Source organism: Podarcis muralis, chromosome 3 (assembly GCF_964188315.1).
Source record: "Podarcis muralis chromosome 3, rPodMur119.hap1.1, whole genome shotgun sequence".
In the NCBI taxonomy this organism is placed as follows: domain Eukaryota; kingdom Metazoa; phylum Chordata; class Lepidosauria; order Squamata; family Lacertidae; genus Podarcis; species Podarcis muralis.
The window spans coordinates 119,790,169-119,809,824 of NC_135657.1; the positions used below are offsets into that span (position 1 = coordinate 119,790,169).

The following is a 19,656-nucleotide window of genomic DNA, read 5'->3' on the forward strand; positions in this document are numbered from 1 at the left end:
AGCGGAGTCTATAACATGAAGCACCTGTAACCTGAAGCATCTGTAACCCGAGGTACCACTGTATTTATTGATACTGTAATTGTGTTTGATGTATACTACCTTGCTATGTTTTTGTGAATGTATGTTTTATAAATATTTAAATACATGCATGCATAAAGGTAAAGGTAAAGGTACCCCTGCCCGTACGGGCCAGTCTTGACAGACTCTAGGGTTGTGCGCCCATCTCACTCAAGAGGCCAGGGGCCAGCGCTGTCCGGAGACACTTCCGGGTCACGTGGCCAGCGTGACGAAGCTGCATCTGGTGAGCCAGCGCAGCACACGGAAACGCCGTTTACCTTCCCGCTGGTAAGTGGTCCCTATTTATCTACTTGCACCCGGGGGTGCTTTCGAACTGCTAGGTTGGCAGGCGCTGGGACCGAACGACGGGAGCGCACCCCGCTGCGGGGATTCGAACCGCCGACCATGCGATCGGCAAGCCCTAGGCGCTGAGGCTTTAACCCACAGCGCAACCCGCGTCCCTTACATGCATGCATACATACATACATACAAATGCACTGAGATGAATTTGTATTGCAACATGGGAATAATCATCCCGGGTTATATTTTTCTTCCCATAAAATGCTGTAATACAAACACCTCAAGTAATTTCCATTTTAGGGAGGGAAAATGAATTGACTATGGCCTTTTGCAATGGTACAGTATGTATGAACATGTACAAAAATACATCTCCATGGTATCCTACTGTGCTCCAGTATCCATTCCTACTCTGATGTCCAGAACCTGCCTAACTCACTTCCTGGCTCTCTCTTGTTTCTCCCAGCAGAGGAAGAAAACTGAACACCTTACATACCTTGGTGTTTTCTTTTTTATTTAAATAAGCATAAACCCTTCAGTGCTGCAAATGCAAAAAAACAAGGCAACAAAAAACAAACCAAATACATAATATATAACATGGAGGGAGAAAAGAACTTCATTGAGGGCAAATTGCATATTCCAAGTATCAGGTAAATGTTATGTGACCAGTTCATTTTGTTACAGTTCTACCAGACAGAGAAAGAGAAAGAAAAAACAAGGATTTTATCAAGTAATCCAACATGTAGTTAAGCACTTCAAAAAGCACATCAATTTAATTTGCTTTAGTTATGTTTTAAAACCTGCTGCTTTTCTACCAACTCAATATTGATTTAGTCTCTTACAAAATAAAGAAAGCTCATCTATCATATTCCCATCTCCTACCCTTTCCTGATCCAGAACTAATCTACACATCCAGTCAATGGATGCAACACACAACTACCATGCTACTCTATCCAAGTCACCTAGGATAATTTTTCATAGCAAAGATAAATAGAAAAAGGAGTTACTATACATGTTGCTCTATCTTACATGTTTGTATCCAAGCTGTAAACTCATATCCTTTTGAACTGATCACTTTCACCCCTCAATTATATACTTTTTAAAAAGACAAATTTTAGATATTAAAGGCATGTTATTCAAATCATTTACATTGAAGGCAAAGAATGTTATCTTTTCCATCTCAAAAATGATGGGCTAGGAACTACCTTCAGTCTGCTCCCGCTATCCACCACCAATCTTTCCTACATAACCAGCTTCATCCATTATCTACAGAGGAATTCACCACTTAAATAATTAGTATTCTTCATCTCAAAGTAAACTGTCAAAGCCCAGAGAATGAAATATAGTTGAATTTAAGACGGCAGTTCATTTGAAATTAGAATCTTTTAGCTTATGTATTTAAATGCAGTTCTCAGATAACACGAGTTAGTCAAGCGGTCCTTGGAAAATAAGTCTGATGTAGCCTTGTTCACCAGAAAGCTGATGTGCGCAGAACGGACAGGCTGCATGAAAAGTGTGGGTACCATGAGGAAGAGGTATTTGGGACCAATAGGCAGTTGTCTTTTCTGAGCACACATGTCCACATGGGCTGAATGCGTGAGTTGGAGGGCCAGCATCCACATAAAATCCAGCTTCACATCCAAGCCAGAGCGGCACATAAGGGCCAACAGATCGACACATGGGGCATTCCCGGTCCTTTCCATCTCTCTCTTCTTTGTTCCCCCAGTTGTGGTAGCCATGGACGTGGCCACAGTTCAGGTAAACCCAGGGTTGCTTTTCATCTACAACGTCTTTCCTCTTCATACTAGGAAAGGCTAGTGTGTTAAAGCCCACAGGGCACTGAGGTCGAGCGGCATTTATTTCCTGTCTTAGAGCTTCCAAGTGCTTCACGGTGGGAGTGCGCGAAAGGCCTTCTGCAGTGCGCCACAGTAATGTTGCTCCACAGAGGTCAATCAACGAACCATCCTGAAGTTGGTTTGTTTCATTTTCAACCTAGAAGAGAACACAAATACAAATTTCACAAACAATGACTTAATTTAAAACAGGCATAGGCAAACTCGGCCCTCCAGATGTTTTGGGACTACAGTGGTACCTCGGGTTACAGACGCTTCCAGTTACAGACGCTTCAGGTTACAGACTCCGCTAACCCAGAAATAGTACCTCGGGTTAAGAACTTTGCTTCAGGGTGAGAACAGAAATTGCGCGGTGGCGGGAGGCGCCATTAGCTAAAGTGGTGCTTCAGGTTAAGAAGAGTTTCAGGTTAAGAACGGATCTCCAGAATGAACTAAGTTCTTAACCCAAGGTACCACTGTACAGCTCCCATCAACTCTAGCTAACAGGACCTGTGGTCAGAGATAATGGGAGTTGTAGTCCCAAAACATCTGGAGGGCCAAGTTTGCCTATGCCTCATTTAAAAAATAAAAAAGGTAAGGAGACCAGAACACTGTAGCCACATCAGATAACTAAAAACACTGTTCCTTTGAATGGCTTTATAACCATCATTTTGCCAATGATGGCCAACTCAAATTACCAACTATTAACAATTGTTTAGTATCTGAGCCTGAAATAAAAAGTCACATGGCTGGCCCCTATTCTAGATTAAAGTTCTTTTTGCCAAGATGATGCACAAGAAGGGCTTTGAACTCTTGAAACACACAGTATAAACACTGGCTTTAACTAAGCACAGAAATAAAAGACTGGAGTTAGGAAAATGGAGTTTGTTCTATAACTGGCTACGTGAAGCAACTTCATAATGGAAGAAACAGTCTTGGTTTCAACAGTTCTTTAAAAACCCATTGCAGAACAGCCCACAACTGTTTTGTTTTAAAACTGCTTTAAAACTGTATCTTGATTTTATGGATTTTAGAACTGCATCTTGATGGCTAAAACTGGTGGGCCTGTTCCGTTCTGTCAACATTTCCACTGGGGCATCTCTGGCCTCACCAAAAATGCCCCACCCTTTACACACACACACACACACACACACACACACACACACACACACACCCGGCCTGGAATTCTACGATGTTTCAGGCAACCGAGTCTAGTCACAATTTATAATTTCCCACAGTGCTTCCAGCATAGCATGAAGCATTTTTCTGTGGTGTTACTGGAAATTTAAAATGCATGACCACTGGCAATATATTTCTTACGAAAGATAATAGGTACCAATCTAGGTTTCTGCTTGCATTATATAGGATTGTATAAAGTTCCAAGTAGCAGGTACTGAAAAAGGAACTATATTCCAAATTTGAAAGATGGGAGGGAAAATGGGAGGGGCCCGACACTTGGAAAACAAGACAGTAATTGCAAGAGTGTTTGCAAAGAATATCTTTTGTACCTCACCTTTCGTTTCACACAGAAAAGCAATAAATACAAGGTGCTCATAATAACATAGATCCTCATCCTGCAACTATCTAGTAGTGGATTAGATGCTCTTGGAAATAGGGCATTCTACTCCAAATGTAGCATGACATCTTCACGGACACTCTTTACAGCTGTCTGGCAAACTTGCTATTTTCTCAGACTTACCATTTTCCCCCTCTGCTGAGCAGATCTTGTTTCACGAAGACTGAACACATTCCCACATACAGATATCTCCCTCCATACTCCGGGCTTGGAGTCTTCAGTGAATCCATTGCGCGGATGCATAACAAGAACCCCATTTGTGGTTAACCCATCCATTTGCCCATCCAAAGTCTTCCACTTGGCAGCTTTCTCCTATGGGGAAAACATCAACAAGACAGCTTTCATTCATTGGTTCTTTGCAGATCAGTTGAAAAGCACGCTAATATGTTAAAACGTGCATTGAGAAGCAGAAGGAAGCAACCCCTTACCCCTAGAAAGATGTTTTTGGAGGAGTCAAAGCCAGCGGCATATATTCTTGCTGTGAAAGGAGGATTTCGTTCACATATGATTCTGCAAGCAAACCTTGAGATAGTGCTCTGAACAGACTGAGTCTCTGAATTGCTCTGGCTTCCGGGAACAGTATCTGTCACTACGAAGTCTATAGGGCTCTCTGTTGATCGTCCAATCTGACAAAAACAAAATGGATAATAGAATTAGATACAAAGCACTCTAGCGAAAGTCAACAATTAATATTTCATCCCTGCCCTAGCTAAGTCTCAAGCATGCTACCCTATCTCAATCATTTGACTTCTAATGCTTTAGTACTGTAATGCAGACTCAAAGAACAGCCCCTTGGGATCTTTGGAGCAATGGGAAATAATACTATCCATCTATTCATTGAAGAAAGCATGCAGAAATTCCCAATGCAGGCATTCTAATATGGCTGAGAACTACTGCCAAAAACTGTAGGGGAGGGGAGGTGCCCCCTGAAAAGAGTTCCACTTTAGCAGAAGAACCGACCTAAGACTGATATCTTCCATCAAAGTTATAGAACAGTAGTATGCATTCTCAAGTTCAAGATTTTTTTTGTACTGGGTTGTGAATCCAAAGCTACATTCCAGCAGCAGTTCTTCAATTAATGCCCTTGCTGTGGTGAATCAAAGAGCACATGTATTGTTCAGTCTGAGACCCTGGACACATCCCCGCCACATGGTTGGGGAAATGGTAGCCTGAAATTAGGAATGTTCTCTCAACACGCATATGGTCAGGACACAGATAAGCTACTCAGTTCAACATGAACACAGATAGCCTCGCACCTTTTTTAATGGCTGAAAACAATGGGTTGCCAGCTGCTCTTGGCTGCAATCCAAGAATCCCCTATTAGGTAAAGCAAGCAACACTTTTCAAGTTTTATCAAAAGCTTCTCCAAAACCAAAACATTAATGCCCCTTAATGGGGGGGGGGGGTATTGCAAGGAAGTAGCACAGAAGATTCTCCCCCAGCATAGCTGTTGAGTAGTTACTGAAATGGGTCCAAATGGGTTTATGTGGGCTTTATTGCTTTGTTTTGTTTGTTGGTTTGCTTGTTTGTAAGTCACTTTGGGTTGCCTTGGGCAATGAACAGGTTTAATAAATAAATAAAAATAAATTGTTTGAGCAGCTATTGGAACCAGCACATCTTAAATGTTGTGTTTTTTAAGCACCCTCAGTCAAAGTGACAGCCTCATTTCGAAAGCACCAAAGACGGCACTTTTATTTGCCCTGTTTTGAAGTGATCAAGAGCCAACAGGTTCTACACGTTGGTCTACACCCGAAGGATCACAGGAGAAGTGTTTTGACACCCTCAGCCCATCATGTCAAACAGCAACTGCAGACCTCTCCTGCTACTGTGATAACCTTTGGCCACTCACCTAGAATGTGTTCCTGGGCCAATTTATGCTATCAAAAGTATCAACATAGGGACAAAAGAAGCTCCTGTAGGCTGAGTAAAAGCATTGGTCCACTTAGCTCAGTACTCTCTACACTGGGTGGCAGCGACTCTCCAGTTTCAGACAAACTTGAGACCTTCTGCAAGCCACTGAGATGAAGCGCTTCAAGCAGCAATGCTTTTTACAAGGCTGCTTTGTTTCAGGCTATGATATGTTGGAAGGATTTCCAAAAGATTAAAGTTCCTACAGATAAAAATGGATTATGATGGGGTGAAGGCTGGACTAGAACTCCTTGGTGTGCTCATTTTCTATCTGATTTTCTTGTAGGGGATCATTTGAGGCATGCAGCTGCCACTTGCAGGCTGAACTGGTAAATTTCAGGGGGGAAGCTTTACTACTTTGATTCTTCAGATTGCTTATGGTGTGTTTCTTTTGTGTTGCTTGCTTGACAAAAACAATTCTCATCAGGATCAGGTACAGTGGTGCCTCGCAAGACGAAAATAATCCGTTCCGTGAGTCTCTTCGTCTAGCGGTTTTTTCGTCTTGCGAAGCAACCCTATTAGCAGCTTAGCGGATTAGCGCTATTAGCGGCTATTAAAGGCTTAGCGGCTATTAGCGGATTAGCGGCTTAGAAAAGGGGGGGGGAGCGGGGAAAAATCGCAAGACTTGCAAGACGTTTCCGTCTTGCGAAGCAAGCCCATAGGGAAAATCGTCTTGCGAAGCAACTCAAAAACGGAAAACCCTTTCATCTAGCGGGTTTTACGTCTTGCGAGGCATTCGTCTTGCGGGGCACCACTGTATGTGGCTTGCCAGTGTATTTCATGAGAATGCATTGACAGCAGCTACTTAATTTTGTGGTCCTGTGACAGGCCAGGGCCTTCTCCTGACACCTCACAGCTCAGCTTTCCTCAACATGGTGTCTTTCAGATGTTTTGGACTACGGCGTCCATCATCCCGGATTATTGGCTGGGGCCAGTGGGGCAACACAACATCTGGAGGGCACCGTCTTGGGGAAATCTGGCACACTGGATAGAGGCTATTACCTATGAAGATTCATGCCACAATAGGACAGTTTGAACCGACACAGTACTTTTTGCCCTTTCCCTGCAGCAGCTATTTTTCTTGGATCTGAATTTAAAAGTGCCTGTAGTCCACATTATGACTTACAAAATCTGCAATGTAAAAGTCCTAGGAAGGTAAGACAGAAAAGTAGTATATTTTGGGTGCCATTATAGTAATAAAATATTAATAGAACTTTGAGCAAAAATCATTAAGTTTAATCCAGATCAGAAATCAGAACAAAACTCAAATCTGAAGAGCATTCTCTCTCTAGAAATAGTTCACTGCACCCAGCAAGACAGCTTTTCATTAACGTGTAGTGATTGTTTTCAGCTGAGACAAAGTTCAAAATTGGCTTGTGAAGGAAGTTCCTTTATAGAAGGGGGGTGGAGGGTGATACACAAGAAAGGAAGAGAAAGATCAAATTACATGACCCTAAAAATGTTTACTCTGGCTGTCTGTGGACAAGAAGAGAACAAAGCCCTGATCCCCTGGCTCTTTACAGGGACTTCCTTCCCGTCTCCATTAGCCAATAAACCCCCAAAGGTCTTTTCTAGTTTTACTTTTCTCAGGGTTGTTGAGTCGCTGATGTTATTAGTGTTAAGGGCCTGGGCAAGCAAAATAAAAAACCTTATTTTTTCATGTTACTGCAACTGTAGTTGCTTCTTTCAACACGAGAACAAGTTCTGATGGCAACAGCAGTCTTAATTCTGGAGTGATCTGTAACTCAAGCATACTTTATATACCTGAAACATGTCTGTGTTGCTGTCATGTGTATATTCAACCACCACTGTTTGAACTCGAGATAAGGTGTAGGATATACTATGCTGGTCCTTGTTGCTTATTGCCTGTGGAAAAGAAAAAGTGTATTTTTGATTATGATAAACCGGACAGATAAAATAGATTAGCAAGAGCAATTCTTCATCCTAACAAAGCACACTCCTGCTAGAATAAGGCTGGTTTTAAGGCAGAATTTTGAATGGTTAACAGTTAACATTTTAAATGTCTATTGTTTTAATACTGTGTGAACTACATAGAGGACTTTGTTGATAGGGCAATCAAAAAGAGGTTCAAACACACACACAGTTATGATTTTCCAAGTCTCACTATTTCAGATAAGTGTTTTACAGGTCACGTAATGAAACTGCAGTACTCCATCTCAATTTCCTAATGACCTAGGTTAGGAGAGAAATACTTCAGTATGATTTCAGCATAACCAATATGACCATTTAACTTCCACTATTACTGCTAAAAGGTATGTAGGTGGCGCTGTGGTCTAAACCACTGAGCCTCTTGGGCTTGCTGATCAGAAAGTCGGTGGTTCAAATCCCCGTGACGGGGTGAGCTCCCATTGCTTTGTTCCAGCTCCTGCCAACCTAGCAGTTCAAAAGCACGTCAAAGTGCAAGTAGATAATAGGTACTGTACTGCTCCGGCGGGAAGGTAAACGGCATTTCCGTGTGCTGCACTGGCTCTCCAGAAGCGGCTTAGTCATGCTGGCCACATGACTCGGAAGCTGTCTGCGACAAATGCCAGCTCCCTCGGCCTACAGAGCAAGATGAGCGCGCAACCCCAGAGTCGTCTGCAACTGGACCTAACGGTCAGCGGTACCTTTACCTTTTTATTACTGCTAAAACCTTCTGATGTCTCAAGTTCTCAATATTTGGCCAAGAGCTCTGACATCAAATAATAAATAGTAATGTCATGACTTTCTTAATACATGCTAACTGCATACTCCTCTTTTAATTTCATGCTTATTACCAGCATTTTATCTCACTTACTCACACACATGCGCAGCCTGCCATGGCAGTGATTCTGCAATATCACCCGACCAATGATATGTCTCAGCATGACCATGACTCTTCTTCCTTTTGTCTGTAATGGAGGCAGCTGATATTTTGGAGCAACCCTGGGAAGATGGCCCATACTGTATTCATTTGAACCAGGGCTGGAGAAGCAGAGGCCCCACCGATGTTGTGGGATTCCAATTCCTATCAGCTCCAGCCAGCACAGCCAAAGGTCAGGGACTATAGGAGTTTTCCCACCTCTAATGCAAGCCTTACTTTCATCGCTACCCAAACCTTTTGTCATTGCTGCTGCCATCCAGGAAGACTATGACACACCCCTCTCCTTACACTCTGTATCAGAGAAGTGGGCTGGGCTCATGCTACGTGAAATTGCTGCGCATGGCAGCATCCTGCTCCAGCACAGCCAAGCAAAACAAGCAGGAGGTTTGCTTTTACGGTATAAGGGGTGGAAACACTCTGCTAACCTCAGAGAATTCATCTGCTTCAATGACAGTTAAATCATTATTGTTACCAATTGCTGTTATACTGATCACTGTGGCAGCAGCCTTCAGTCTCCTGATTATTTTTTGGCACTGTATTTTTAAAAATACTTTGATGCAATTTACCTGTTAATATCATTGCGTGTGTTTTTGTGAACTGCTTTGCAATTTCTCTTTTTAGTGAAAAAGCCAACATGTTAATAAATAGTTTAAATAAATGAATGAAGGCAAGGGCTATTGGTGGAGAAAGTCCGCATGTCCTCTGCTCTGCACCATGCTTAACCTTTACTTTGGTTTTCTTGTAATCTTTGAAAACCAACCGTTCAAAGAAAGGGTACAAATAGACAGTTCAAACAATGCAGTGCTTTAAAGTCACCTTAGCTCCACCACTCTGAGTATGTTAAGCACATATCTTGGTTACTTTCTTAAAACAGCAATGAGCACAACCCTAAATTAACTGAAGATGACACACAGATGAGAGTTCAGACGTACTCAACATCACATATTATACCTCAACGCAGGCTTCAAGGAAGGAAACTAAGGCGCAAATTGAACACTCGAGCCCTTCAAGATCCCATTAAGCAGGATTGCTTCCCAACGATTCTTAAGGACCATCTGCTTTCAGAGTTCCCTATAACATCGAGGAACACTGGACCAAGCTAAAAACATCCTTTACTTCAGCCTGTGAACAAACCACTGGATACCAAACCAAGAAACACCAGGACTGGTTTGATGAGAAGGCCAGGGAGATTGAACACATTATTCACAAGAAAAGGAAGAGCTTTCAGATCTGGCAAAGAGATAGAAACTGCGCCACTAAGAAAAAAAAAACCTATGCCAATGCTGAGACTGAGGTTCAAAGAAGAACCAGAGAACTAAAGAAAACCTGGTGAATAAAAAAAGCTCAAGAGATCCAGCACTTAGCCGACACCCATGGTGCACAGAGTTTCTTTAAAACCACAAAGACCATCTATGGGCCAATAAATCGTGGCACATGCCCCCTATGCTCAGCAGATGGTACCACACTTCTAAAAGATAAAGAAGCTATTGCACTACTCTGGAAAGAACTTTACCAGCATCTCCTTAACCACAACTCCCCCGTAGCTGCTGGGGTCCTCCCATAAATTCCGCAAAAACATATTAGAGATGAGCTTGCAATATCTCCAAATCTGGGAGAGTTGTGTACAGCTATTAAGCAAATGAGAAACAACAACGCCAGCGGACCTGATGGGATACCTGCCAAAGTCTTCAAATTTCACTTGGGAAGAAAGGCAACTGATGCCAGTGTACTGAAAAAAGGAAAGATCACCAGTGTTGAAGCAATGATCCTTCAACATCAACTTCATTGGACTGGTCATATTGTTCGGATGCCTGATTATTGTCTTCCAAAGCAACTACTCTATTCCAAACTTAAAAACGGAAAGCGAAATACCTGCGGACAACAAAAGTGGTTTAAAGACTCCCTCAAGGCAAATCTTTAAAAAATATAGTATAAACACAGACAACTGGGAAACACTGGCCTGCGAGTGCTCCAGTTGGAGAACAGCCTTGACCAAAGGTGTCATGGACTTTGAAGATGCTCAAACTCAGGACAAAAGGGAGAAACATGCTAAGAGGAAGGCATATTTGGCAAACCCTCACTGTGATCAACTCCCACCCGGAAATCTATGTCCCCACTGTGGAAGGGCGTGTGGATCCAGAATTGGCCTCTACAGTCACTTACGGACTCACTGTTAAGACCATGTTCATGGCAGACAATCTCACTCAGCTACCAGTGATAGAAGAAGAAGAAGAAGAAGAAGAAGAAGAAGAAGAAGAAGAAGAAGAAGAAGAAAGAGAGAGAGAGAGAGAGAGAGAGAGAGAGAGAGAGAGAGAGAGAGAGAAAATCTAACCATCCTTAAGGCCTTGTTCTTGATAGTTTCATAACCTGCTACCCCCTGATGTTGTTGGAGTCCCCCTTCCAGCAGTCACAGGCAACATGGTCAATAGTTAGGGATGATGGGAGTTGTAGCCTAGCCCCTCCACCCAAAAAAGGAGATCAGCAGGTTCTGCATTCCCTGTTTTAATGAGTGCTGGTGAAGTGCTGCAAGGTAAGTTCATTTTGAGCAACTGTGGAATGAAATGCTGCTATCCTCCCTGCACAAAACCCACCCACCTTCCCTAGCACAGCTTTGGAACATGAAGAACAGAGAAAACAGATTCATAAGAGTGCTCTACACATATTGCCTTTATTTTATTGCTAGACGCTCCAGCTCTTTCTGGAGATGCTGTGGAGCTACTTCCATCACTACCAGCACAGAGATAGAAAGCATACATTCAGAAGCCAGCATTAGCAGCCTCCTGTTGAGTTCACTGAAAGCCTGAACTCAAGAGATGCTAATTAGGTGCAGGTGTGTCACTTCACAACTGTGAATTACAAACCTTTTTTTTTAACTGCATGACTGATCTATCCAACAAAACAAACCCAACTGGTCCCACTTACTGCTTCACAACAGATCACATGTTGCTATGGAACAAGCATATTAGTCATGCCTACTGTTAGCCATATGCTGGCCTAGACACCCTGAGTGATTAAGATCCTAAGGATGATTAAGTGTCACAAAGGATGAGACACAAATGGCGATGGCTGACAGAGCTTCCTCCCCCATCCTTCCAGCTATTACCACTGGGGACATGGGGAAGAAAAGTGGGGTTTATCAAAACAGGCCTTGTTACTTAAATACTCTGTGGTGATTAGTAAGTCATTTGGACAAAATGGGAGACGCTAGAAGACAAAAAGAAATATAAATTTATTCAGTGCAGGTTGGAATAAATTAGCAAAGCACATTAAGTGTGCTATTTGACAGCCCGGAATTGGTGAATGTGATGGTAGCTTGTTTTGCAAGATAATGCCTGGTTGTCTATAACTGATCAGACACAGACCACTGTGAGAGCTTCAAACTAGGGAGCATGAAAGACCCTTCCTCCTTCAAGGACTACATGTACAAAGCAATTCTGACTCTTTCCAGTTCATCTTTCACTCTGTATCTTAGTGAGTGGTTGGAAACGAACCTGCTCCTGCCATTTCAGCAGTCAGATCACAGTCAGCTTTCTAAGGAGAATACCAGCAGTGTCTGTATCAGGGGTGGGTGGCCCTTTAGATATTGCAAAACTCTGACTCCCATCAGACTTAACCAAGATTGGGGAGGATGGGAGTGGGGAGTCCCACAGTTTCCTCACTCCTGGTCTATATGCAAAGGAGCCACACTTGCTAAAAGGACCATCAAAGGTCTCTCACTCATGGAGGTTAGTAGGAGTGACTGAGCAGTAGGGCTGGGTGATATATCATCCCAAACCAGTTTGAAGTTCACATTGTGATAATTGTTTCATAATATTTGAGCTGGCAATATATCGCGAATCACAATGTGTGTAACAGCTAGGTGATATCTGGTTTTCAACATTGTGATAACTAACCAGCTAAACACCGCAATGTTATCAGCAGCTAAACCTCACAATATCACCTACTAAATATTGCAATCCAACACAATGTCTGAATTAAGGATGGAACCATACAGGGGCGAAAAGGACAATGTCCTGGCAACTGCTACTACTTAAGGGTCCAAAATGGATAAGCAACAATATTATCGATCATCACACAGTTTCATCAGCAGGCAAGCAAAAATGCATCCCAACAGGACTTTTGGTTTTGGGCTTGGCTACCAAATGGTGGTATTCAGGATAATCCAAAGTACGGCAATGAATCATAGTGAATACAAATAATCTGGGACTGCCAGATTGCCAGCAAGCCTGCTAGGAGGCAGAAGCAGCAGTGGCAGAAACAGTCTGCCATGACTGCGGTACGTGTCAGCAGTAGCAGCGACAACCTGCAAGGCCTCGCGGTGGTGGCACAATCAGTGGTGGCCCGCATGTCCTCGTGGAGGTGACAGGAGGGGGTAGCAGTAGCAGTGGCATCCTAGAAGGCCTCGCAGCGGAGGAACAAGCAGTGGAGACTTGCAAGGCTCCACGGACAGCTATGAGTGCAAAATGACTCCCAGAAACACTATTTCTGTCTTGTCGGTATTCAACCTCAATCTGTTGGTGGCCATCACTACCCTTTGTGGAAGTGAATTCCAGAGGTTAATTAATGTGCTGTGAAGGACATTCCTTTCTCTGACTCTTCCAGCTTCACTGGATGGCCCCAAGTTGCAGCATCTAAAGAGGGAAAGATTCTCCCTATCCATTCTCTCCAAACCATGCATAATTTTATACACCTCTATCATATTTTCCCATCTTATTCACCTTTTTTTCTAAACTAAAAAGCTTTCTTCACATGCAAATTGCTCCAATCTCTTGATCATTTTGGTTGTCCTCTTCTGCACTTGTGAGATCTTTTTTCAGGCTTGCTGACCAGAAATGAACACAGCAGTCCAAGTGCAGTCGCAACAAATATTGATATAATGACATTTTGGTACTGGTATTTTTATTTCCCAGCCCTTTTCTCATTATCCCTAACACAGAATTTGCTTTTTCCACAGGTGCTGCTGTATGAGCTATAGTCTGATTAAATAAATAAATAATATTTTCCACTGGCTGATTATAAAAAGTCATATGCATTACAACCTTTATCTTGTGGTGGTTAGCTGAGCTGCTTTTGCACCACAGACCCACGGGGTGGGGTGGGGGGCTGCCCAGATAGGAGGGCCTAGGAAAACATGAGCAGCCAGGGAAGGGGAACTACAAGTGGCCCAGAAGAGGGAGGGGAAGAGTTCCAGGGGTGGTTACAAGAATTCAAAATTCAGAAATTAAAAACGGTTAAAACAAACCGTTAAAAGAAGGACACTGACAAACTGGAACATGTCCAGGGGAGGGCAACCAAAATGGTCAAAGGCCTGGAAACGATGCCTTATGAGGAACGGCTAAGGGAGCTGGGCATGTTTAGCCTGGAGAAGAGGAGGTTAAGGGGTGATATGATAGCCATGTTCAAATATATAAAAGGATGCCACATAGAGGAGGGAGAAAGGTTGTTTTCTGCTGCTCCAGAGAAGCGGACACGGAGCAATGGATCCAAACTACAAGAAAGAAGATTCCACCTAAACATTAGGAAGAACTTCCTGACAGTAAGAGCTGTTCGACAGTGGAATTTGCTGCCAAGGAGTGTGGTGGAGTCTCCTTCTTTGGAGGTCTTGAAGCAGAGGCTTGACAACCATATGTCAGGAGTGCTCTGATGGTGTTTCCTGCTTGGCAGGGGGTTGGACTCAATGGCCCTTGTGGTCTATTCCAACTCTTCTATGATTCTAAACCACAGTCACAGAAACAGGGTAGGTCCTGGAAAAAAACACATCTCAAGTGCCAAAGGCCAGAGATTGACCAAGGAAATAAACTACCTGCTAATATTGCCTTATCCTAACCTCAGTACCAGTTTAAACGAGCTCTGACCCTCCAGCACTGACAGAACCCCTTCAAAATAGGAGATGCATTGTTGCATTTCCCATACAGTACCCACCACAAGTGTTACATGAATGTGGGAAATAGTGAGCAGTGCTGCTTGAGAAAATGTTTACTCTTAAGAGTGAACGTTTTCAAGAGGCAGTGGGTTGCAGTGGTTAAAGTTTTGGATTTTGGCCAGCTTCAGATTCCAATCTCTCCAGGAGTTCCAGACAGGAGTGTTTTCCCAGCACTGCCTGGAGATGCCAAGCACTGAACCCGGGACCTCTACATGCAAAGCAGATGCTCCACCACTGAAGCTCACAAGGTGGATCTTAGGACACTCCTGTTCTCAGCCCAGCCTACTCTGGCAGGGTGGCTGCAAGGACCAAGTCCAGCATTCACATACATGGACACTTCCATGACTTCAGTGGAGAAGGGCAGGATGCAAGTGTAAATAATATTATTGAAAATGTCTTCATTTCCATGACCAAGATTAGCTTTTTCAGAAGAACTAGCTTTGCATTGGAATACTTCAGTGAACTTCATTACCAGAATTTGCTGCAAGTGCCGCTGCCATATAACGAAACAAATGCTGGCCTTTGGTGACGATAGCTCATTAGTCAAGCTTACCTTTGCTGCCTGAGGCGTACAGGCAATGTGCACAGTGCTAGGTTTCACCCCATTTGCTTTGGCTCTTTTAAATAAAGCAAATCTGCTTTTTCTTCTTCCTCGATCTCCATTTGGCAGAGAGCCATTGTACCTGTGGGAAAAGGGTGAATGAAGACATTACAGAGGGTATTTGTGGATGGGTTGCCTCTGAATTAATTTGGACATATTACCACAAACCTGTGGAATTAAAGATCTTTTTTTAAAAAGTGTAGTTTTTTATTATAAAAAAGTTGTGCATCACTCAAGTAGATACACTGAATGTGGTGGTGATCTATGCCTTCATGGCTGAAATGAACTGATGTGGGCAAACAAACTGAAGTTTAATCCTGACACGGTGGTCACAGTCAGTAGAACTGACTCAGTTCTTGGGGTTTAACCTGTGTGGGATGTGGCTACATTCCCCTTGAAAATGCAGGTGTGTAGTATGGGGATTTTTCTGTATGTGGCCTTGACCCTGGTTGCCCAGGTGTCTTGCCGAGGCCAGAAGTGCCTTTGCCCAGCTGAGACTTGGGCACCAACTGTGCGCATTCCTGGAGACGCAGAGCTGGCCATGGCACTAGCTGCATTACATCTGGATTACTGCAATGGAGCTGTATGTAAATACATGGAGCTGCCTTTGAAGAGTCCATGGCCAAGTTGTTAAAATTGAGCATGTGCTTTTCAAACCTAAACAGCTGCAGTAGCTTCCAATTTGTTTCCAGGAACAATCCAAAGTGCCGGTGATTCCCTTTAAAATCCTTAATGGTTTAAGACTGGGATATCTGAAGGACCTCCTTCTCTCCTGTATAACATGATCACCATCAAAGGCCCTTCTGTGTGACCCAGAATCCCTTGCAGTATACTTGGTTAGGACTAAAAAGAGGGGCTCCCCCCTCCCTGTGGCTGAAATTCCCTCCCAAGAAAGGAACACCTTATCGTCTCTTCAATGGTATTCTGAAAGCTAGTAAAAACCTTCCTTTTTAAGAAGGCATTCAGTTTGTAACTAATTGTTTGCCAAATGAATGGGCAGTGGAAGCAGGGCAGGTGGAGATATCCTGGCTACTTAGAATCATAGAATTGTAGAATTGGAAGGAACCACAAGGGTCATCTAGTCCAACCCCCTGCAATGTAGGAATCCTTTGCTCAGCATGGGGCTCGAGCCCACAACCTGAGATTAAGAGTCTCATGCTCAACCCAAAATAAAAGTCTTTGTATATTTGGAATAATTTTTACTGCTGCTGTATTACTGATATTTGGCTGTTTAGTGCTATTTACCTACTGTTGTTTTAGTGTTTTAATTATTTTGTAACTGTTTTTTAAATTGTTAATTTATAGTATGATTTTTTTTGTTACGACTACTTGTGCATTTCAATGATAGGGGTGCAAATGATTTAAATATATATATATAAAACACCCCTAGAGATAGTATTACAAGTTCACTGAGGTCCTTCTAAAAATCACTGCAGAAATGTAAAATTTATGTGAAACTGTCCACTCAGATATACTGAAGGGTAGCCTATAAGAACAGATGCTCTCTCTTGCTAACAGGTCTGTTACTTATAGCCTAATGTACCATAACCAAATACCTTCAAAATAAATGACACAATACAGCCATCATTAAGCCCTATTGATTTCAGTGAGAAGCTTACATATATGTTAAATCTCTCCTGTGGGAACTGATGGAGCTTAGAAATGTTTAGTGGTGGCTGGATCATGTCCAAAGTCATGAACAACAGTAAGACCATGAGGGCATATCCTAACTAACCATGTCTTCCAACATTATTATGATGGCTTTAGATTGAAGTCAGGGTGCAAGAAGAAAATGGCAGTGGAAATAATCTTCACAGGTCCAGATGGCATTGCATATAGTGACAAGCAAAACAGCTTTTCTTCACAGAGTTAAATGCATTTTCACTGGGTCTCATTTTAATAAGAAATACTTACCCCAATACAATCAGTTCACCATATTTCACTGGTGCTTTTGACGGATGGTTTTCTTGATCAGGCGAAAACATGAGCCTAGTTAGTTCCTTTATCTCAAAGTCCACTTCTCTGATCAAGAACCTTGGCAAACCTTTTTCATTATTTCCTGAGGAGAGTGGAGAAGTTAAGACATAAATTGGAGTGGCTTAGGAGAAATTAGTTTCACCTATCAGTTTTGCCAAGCACTGCAGACTGACCAACAGTATATAGTTCACCTTCCAAGCCTACTTCATTCATTATAGGAGCTATAGGGTGCTATTTTTTCTTTGCTCAGCTTTTCTCTGTGGGTTGAAAACTAACTCGAGTCATGTACGGTGGTACCTCTAGTTGCAAACAGGATCCGTTCCAGGGCCCGTTCGCAACGTGAAAAGCCCACAACCTGAAGCGCTGTATCTGCGAAGGTACGCGGCACAATTTGGTGCTTGTGCACATGTGCGAAGCGCGATTTAGCACTACTGCACATGTGCGAGCACCGAAAGCCGGAAGTAACTTTCCGGTACTTCTGGATCGCTGCAGGACGCAACCTGAAGAAACGTAACATGAGGTATGACTGTATTACAAAAAGAAATGACAAGAACTAGCTTTCTTTCATCTGCTGTTGAGCCCACTTGTGCAAAAAGGATCCTGTATATTGCCCAAGCCTCCCATTCACAGGTTGTCTTGGATATCATTAATAATGATGACATTTGCCACACTTACAGAGAGACAGTGTGCTGTAGTGGTTACTGTGCTTTGCTAAGAATTGAGAGACTGGGGTTCAAATTCCGATTCAGATATTAAATTTACTGGGTGACCTTAGTCCTGCCACCATCTCTTAGCCTATCATACCCTAACCACATGGGGTTGTTGTGAGGATCAAATGGGGAGGTGGAAAACCATGAAAAGTGGGACAGAAATATAATTATAAATAAATGCTGTTAAGATACATGCTGGAGTAATCTTAACAACAGTGTCAGTAACATGATAGATAGGTAGCTAGATAGATGATAGATAGATATAGATATATGATAAATGGATAAAGGGGCATTCCCCCTCAGTCTTTTACGGCTACAGATCTCATCAGCCCCAGCCAGTATGGCTAGGTAGTCCACAAAGTAAAACCTACACCCACACCCACAATGTTTTAATCATAAGCATATTTATTCAGAAGTAGGTAACAGATTTATAACCAAATATGGATATTGCATACACAATCACACTCTGCTATTCTATATTCAGCCTGGAATAATGGGCCTATGAGCCACATTAATCTTTCAGTTCCTCCCTATTCAAACCTGGGTGGAATCTGAATTGCCTTGGAGAGTTGGGGGCTCTAGAACTTTCCAGTCCAAAAGGCAGAAATGCCAAAAGACAGAAAAGACAGTGTGCCAAAATGAGAGAATGGATCTTGAAACAGCAGCTGCAGTCAGAGGAAGGGGAGTGGAGAGATCCTGGAGACTCACTTTAGGCCTATTGTATTGGCAGCTGTTGAGGCTTTCCCCTCCCTGTGACCATTGATTCGTGCTTCTTTTTCTTCACCCCACCCCAAGTCAGGACAAGTAGCAATGGCTGAGAATACACTTGCCAAAACGCTCTGGCAGCTTTGGTGTGTGGAATGTGGGCAAGACAGTATGTGGACACCTGCGCCCCCTTAGCCCCTTGTGACAATGCCTACAGACTGCAAATATCATGGTGAAAACAAGTTTTAAGTGGAAGCCACAATATTCTGCTGACTTCTATAGGCAGCCACATCTGAAATGCAAGTTGGGTATGATAAAGGAAACTAGCTTGGAAGATGAAATGATATTTACATTATTATGTAGTCCAAGGGGTTTAAGGAAAATAACTACTTGAGGACCACTTTCACAATCAATGTTTAGTGATGCATTTTTAGCTATAGCATCCTGCTTCTGAATGGTGCTAAAGGAATAGAAAGTAGAAGATTCAGTTTTGAATTGAGTGTACATGTTACATTTGAAGTACAGAGGTGGAAAAATACAGAAACCTATTTAAGTGCCACTTGTCAGAATAATCTCCAGCTTACATAAAGTGATACAAGAACTGCACTTAACATATAGAACTGGTACAGATCTAATGCTCCCTGATCACTAATAATCAATCAGTAAATAGGAACAAGGCGTTGCATTCTTCCTCTTAACTATGCTTTTTTGTAGTGGGGTGGGAACAAACAAATTATTTTACAGCCAGGATTTAGGAATATCTTTATCATAGTTAGCACAGGTCGTGTGAGGAAGAGGGAAGGAACAAGAAAGATAAGATCACCCAGCCACTTCTGTGGCATGGTAATGTTGAGTTTTATGCCTGCACTGCATAACACTTGGGGAGTGTTATTTCTGCTGCGCTGGAGAGAGAACAAGGCTTCTTTCAAAGGCTGCATTCAGATGTGGGATTTATTGCATTAGTATTACTGGATATAATGCTAGTGCTTCTGTTCTGATTTCTAATGCTCCTTTTACACTGTGGTGCATGTTGTGTTATGGGATGGTGGCTTTTTGGTCCATATACCACCATCTCACACTAAATTTTGAACAGAAGGAAAGAACTGCATGCTGGGATACTACCCCAAACTTTATCATGTGAAATTACAATGATTTGAAATCCAGTGATTTGACAGGGTTGAACTGGATTTTTTTCTGGAAGCAATTG

The 19,656-nt window shown here is 42.7% G+C and overlaps 1 protein-coding gene across 2 annotated transcripts in view; it reads right to left on the minus strand.

Moving 5' to 3' along the window:
- Window positions 1-847: 847 nt before the first annotated feature.
- PELI1 (pellino E3 ubiquitin protein ligase 1) overlaps window positions 848-19,656 on the minus strand; it is a 58,887-nt gene continuing 40,078 nt past the window's right edge. For both annotated transcript variants that reach the window (XM_028721880.2, XM_028721879.2), the window contains exons 2-7: window positions 16,972-17,116; window positions 15,010-15,139; window positions 7,435-7,536; window positions 4,191-4,388; window positions 3,886-4,074; window positions 848-2,346 (exon numbers count right to left, since the gene is read on the minus strand). In XM_028721880.2, coding sequence (XP_028577713.1) covers window positions 1,780-2,346; window positions 3,886-4,074; window positions 4,191-4,388; window positions 7,435-7,536; window positions 15,010-15,139; window positions 16,972-17,042 — 1,257 coding nt within the window. In that variant the 5' untranslated portion in view covers window positions 17,043-17,116 and the 3' untranslated portion in view covers window positions 848-1,779. The remainder of the gene's footprint in view (window positions 2,347-3,885; window positions 4,075-4,190; window positions 4,389-7,434; window positions 7,537-15,009; window positions 15,140-16,971; window positions 17,117-19,656) is intronic.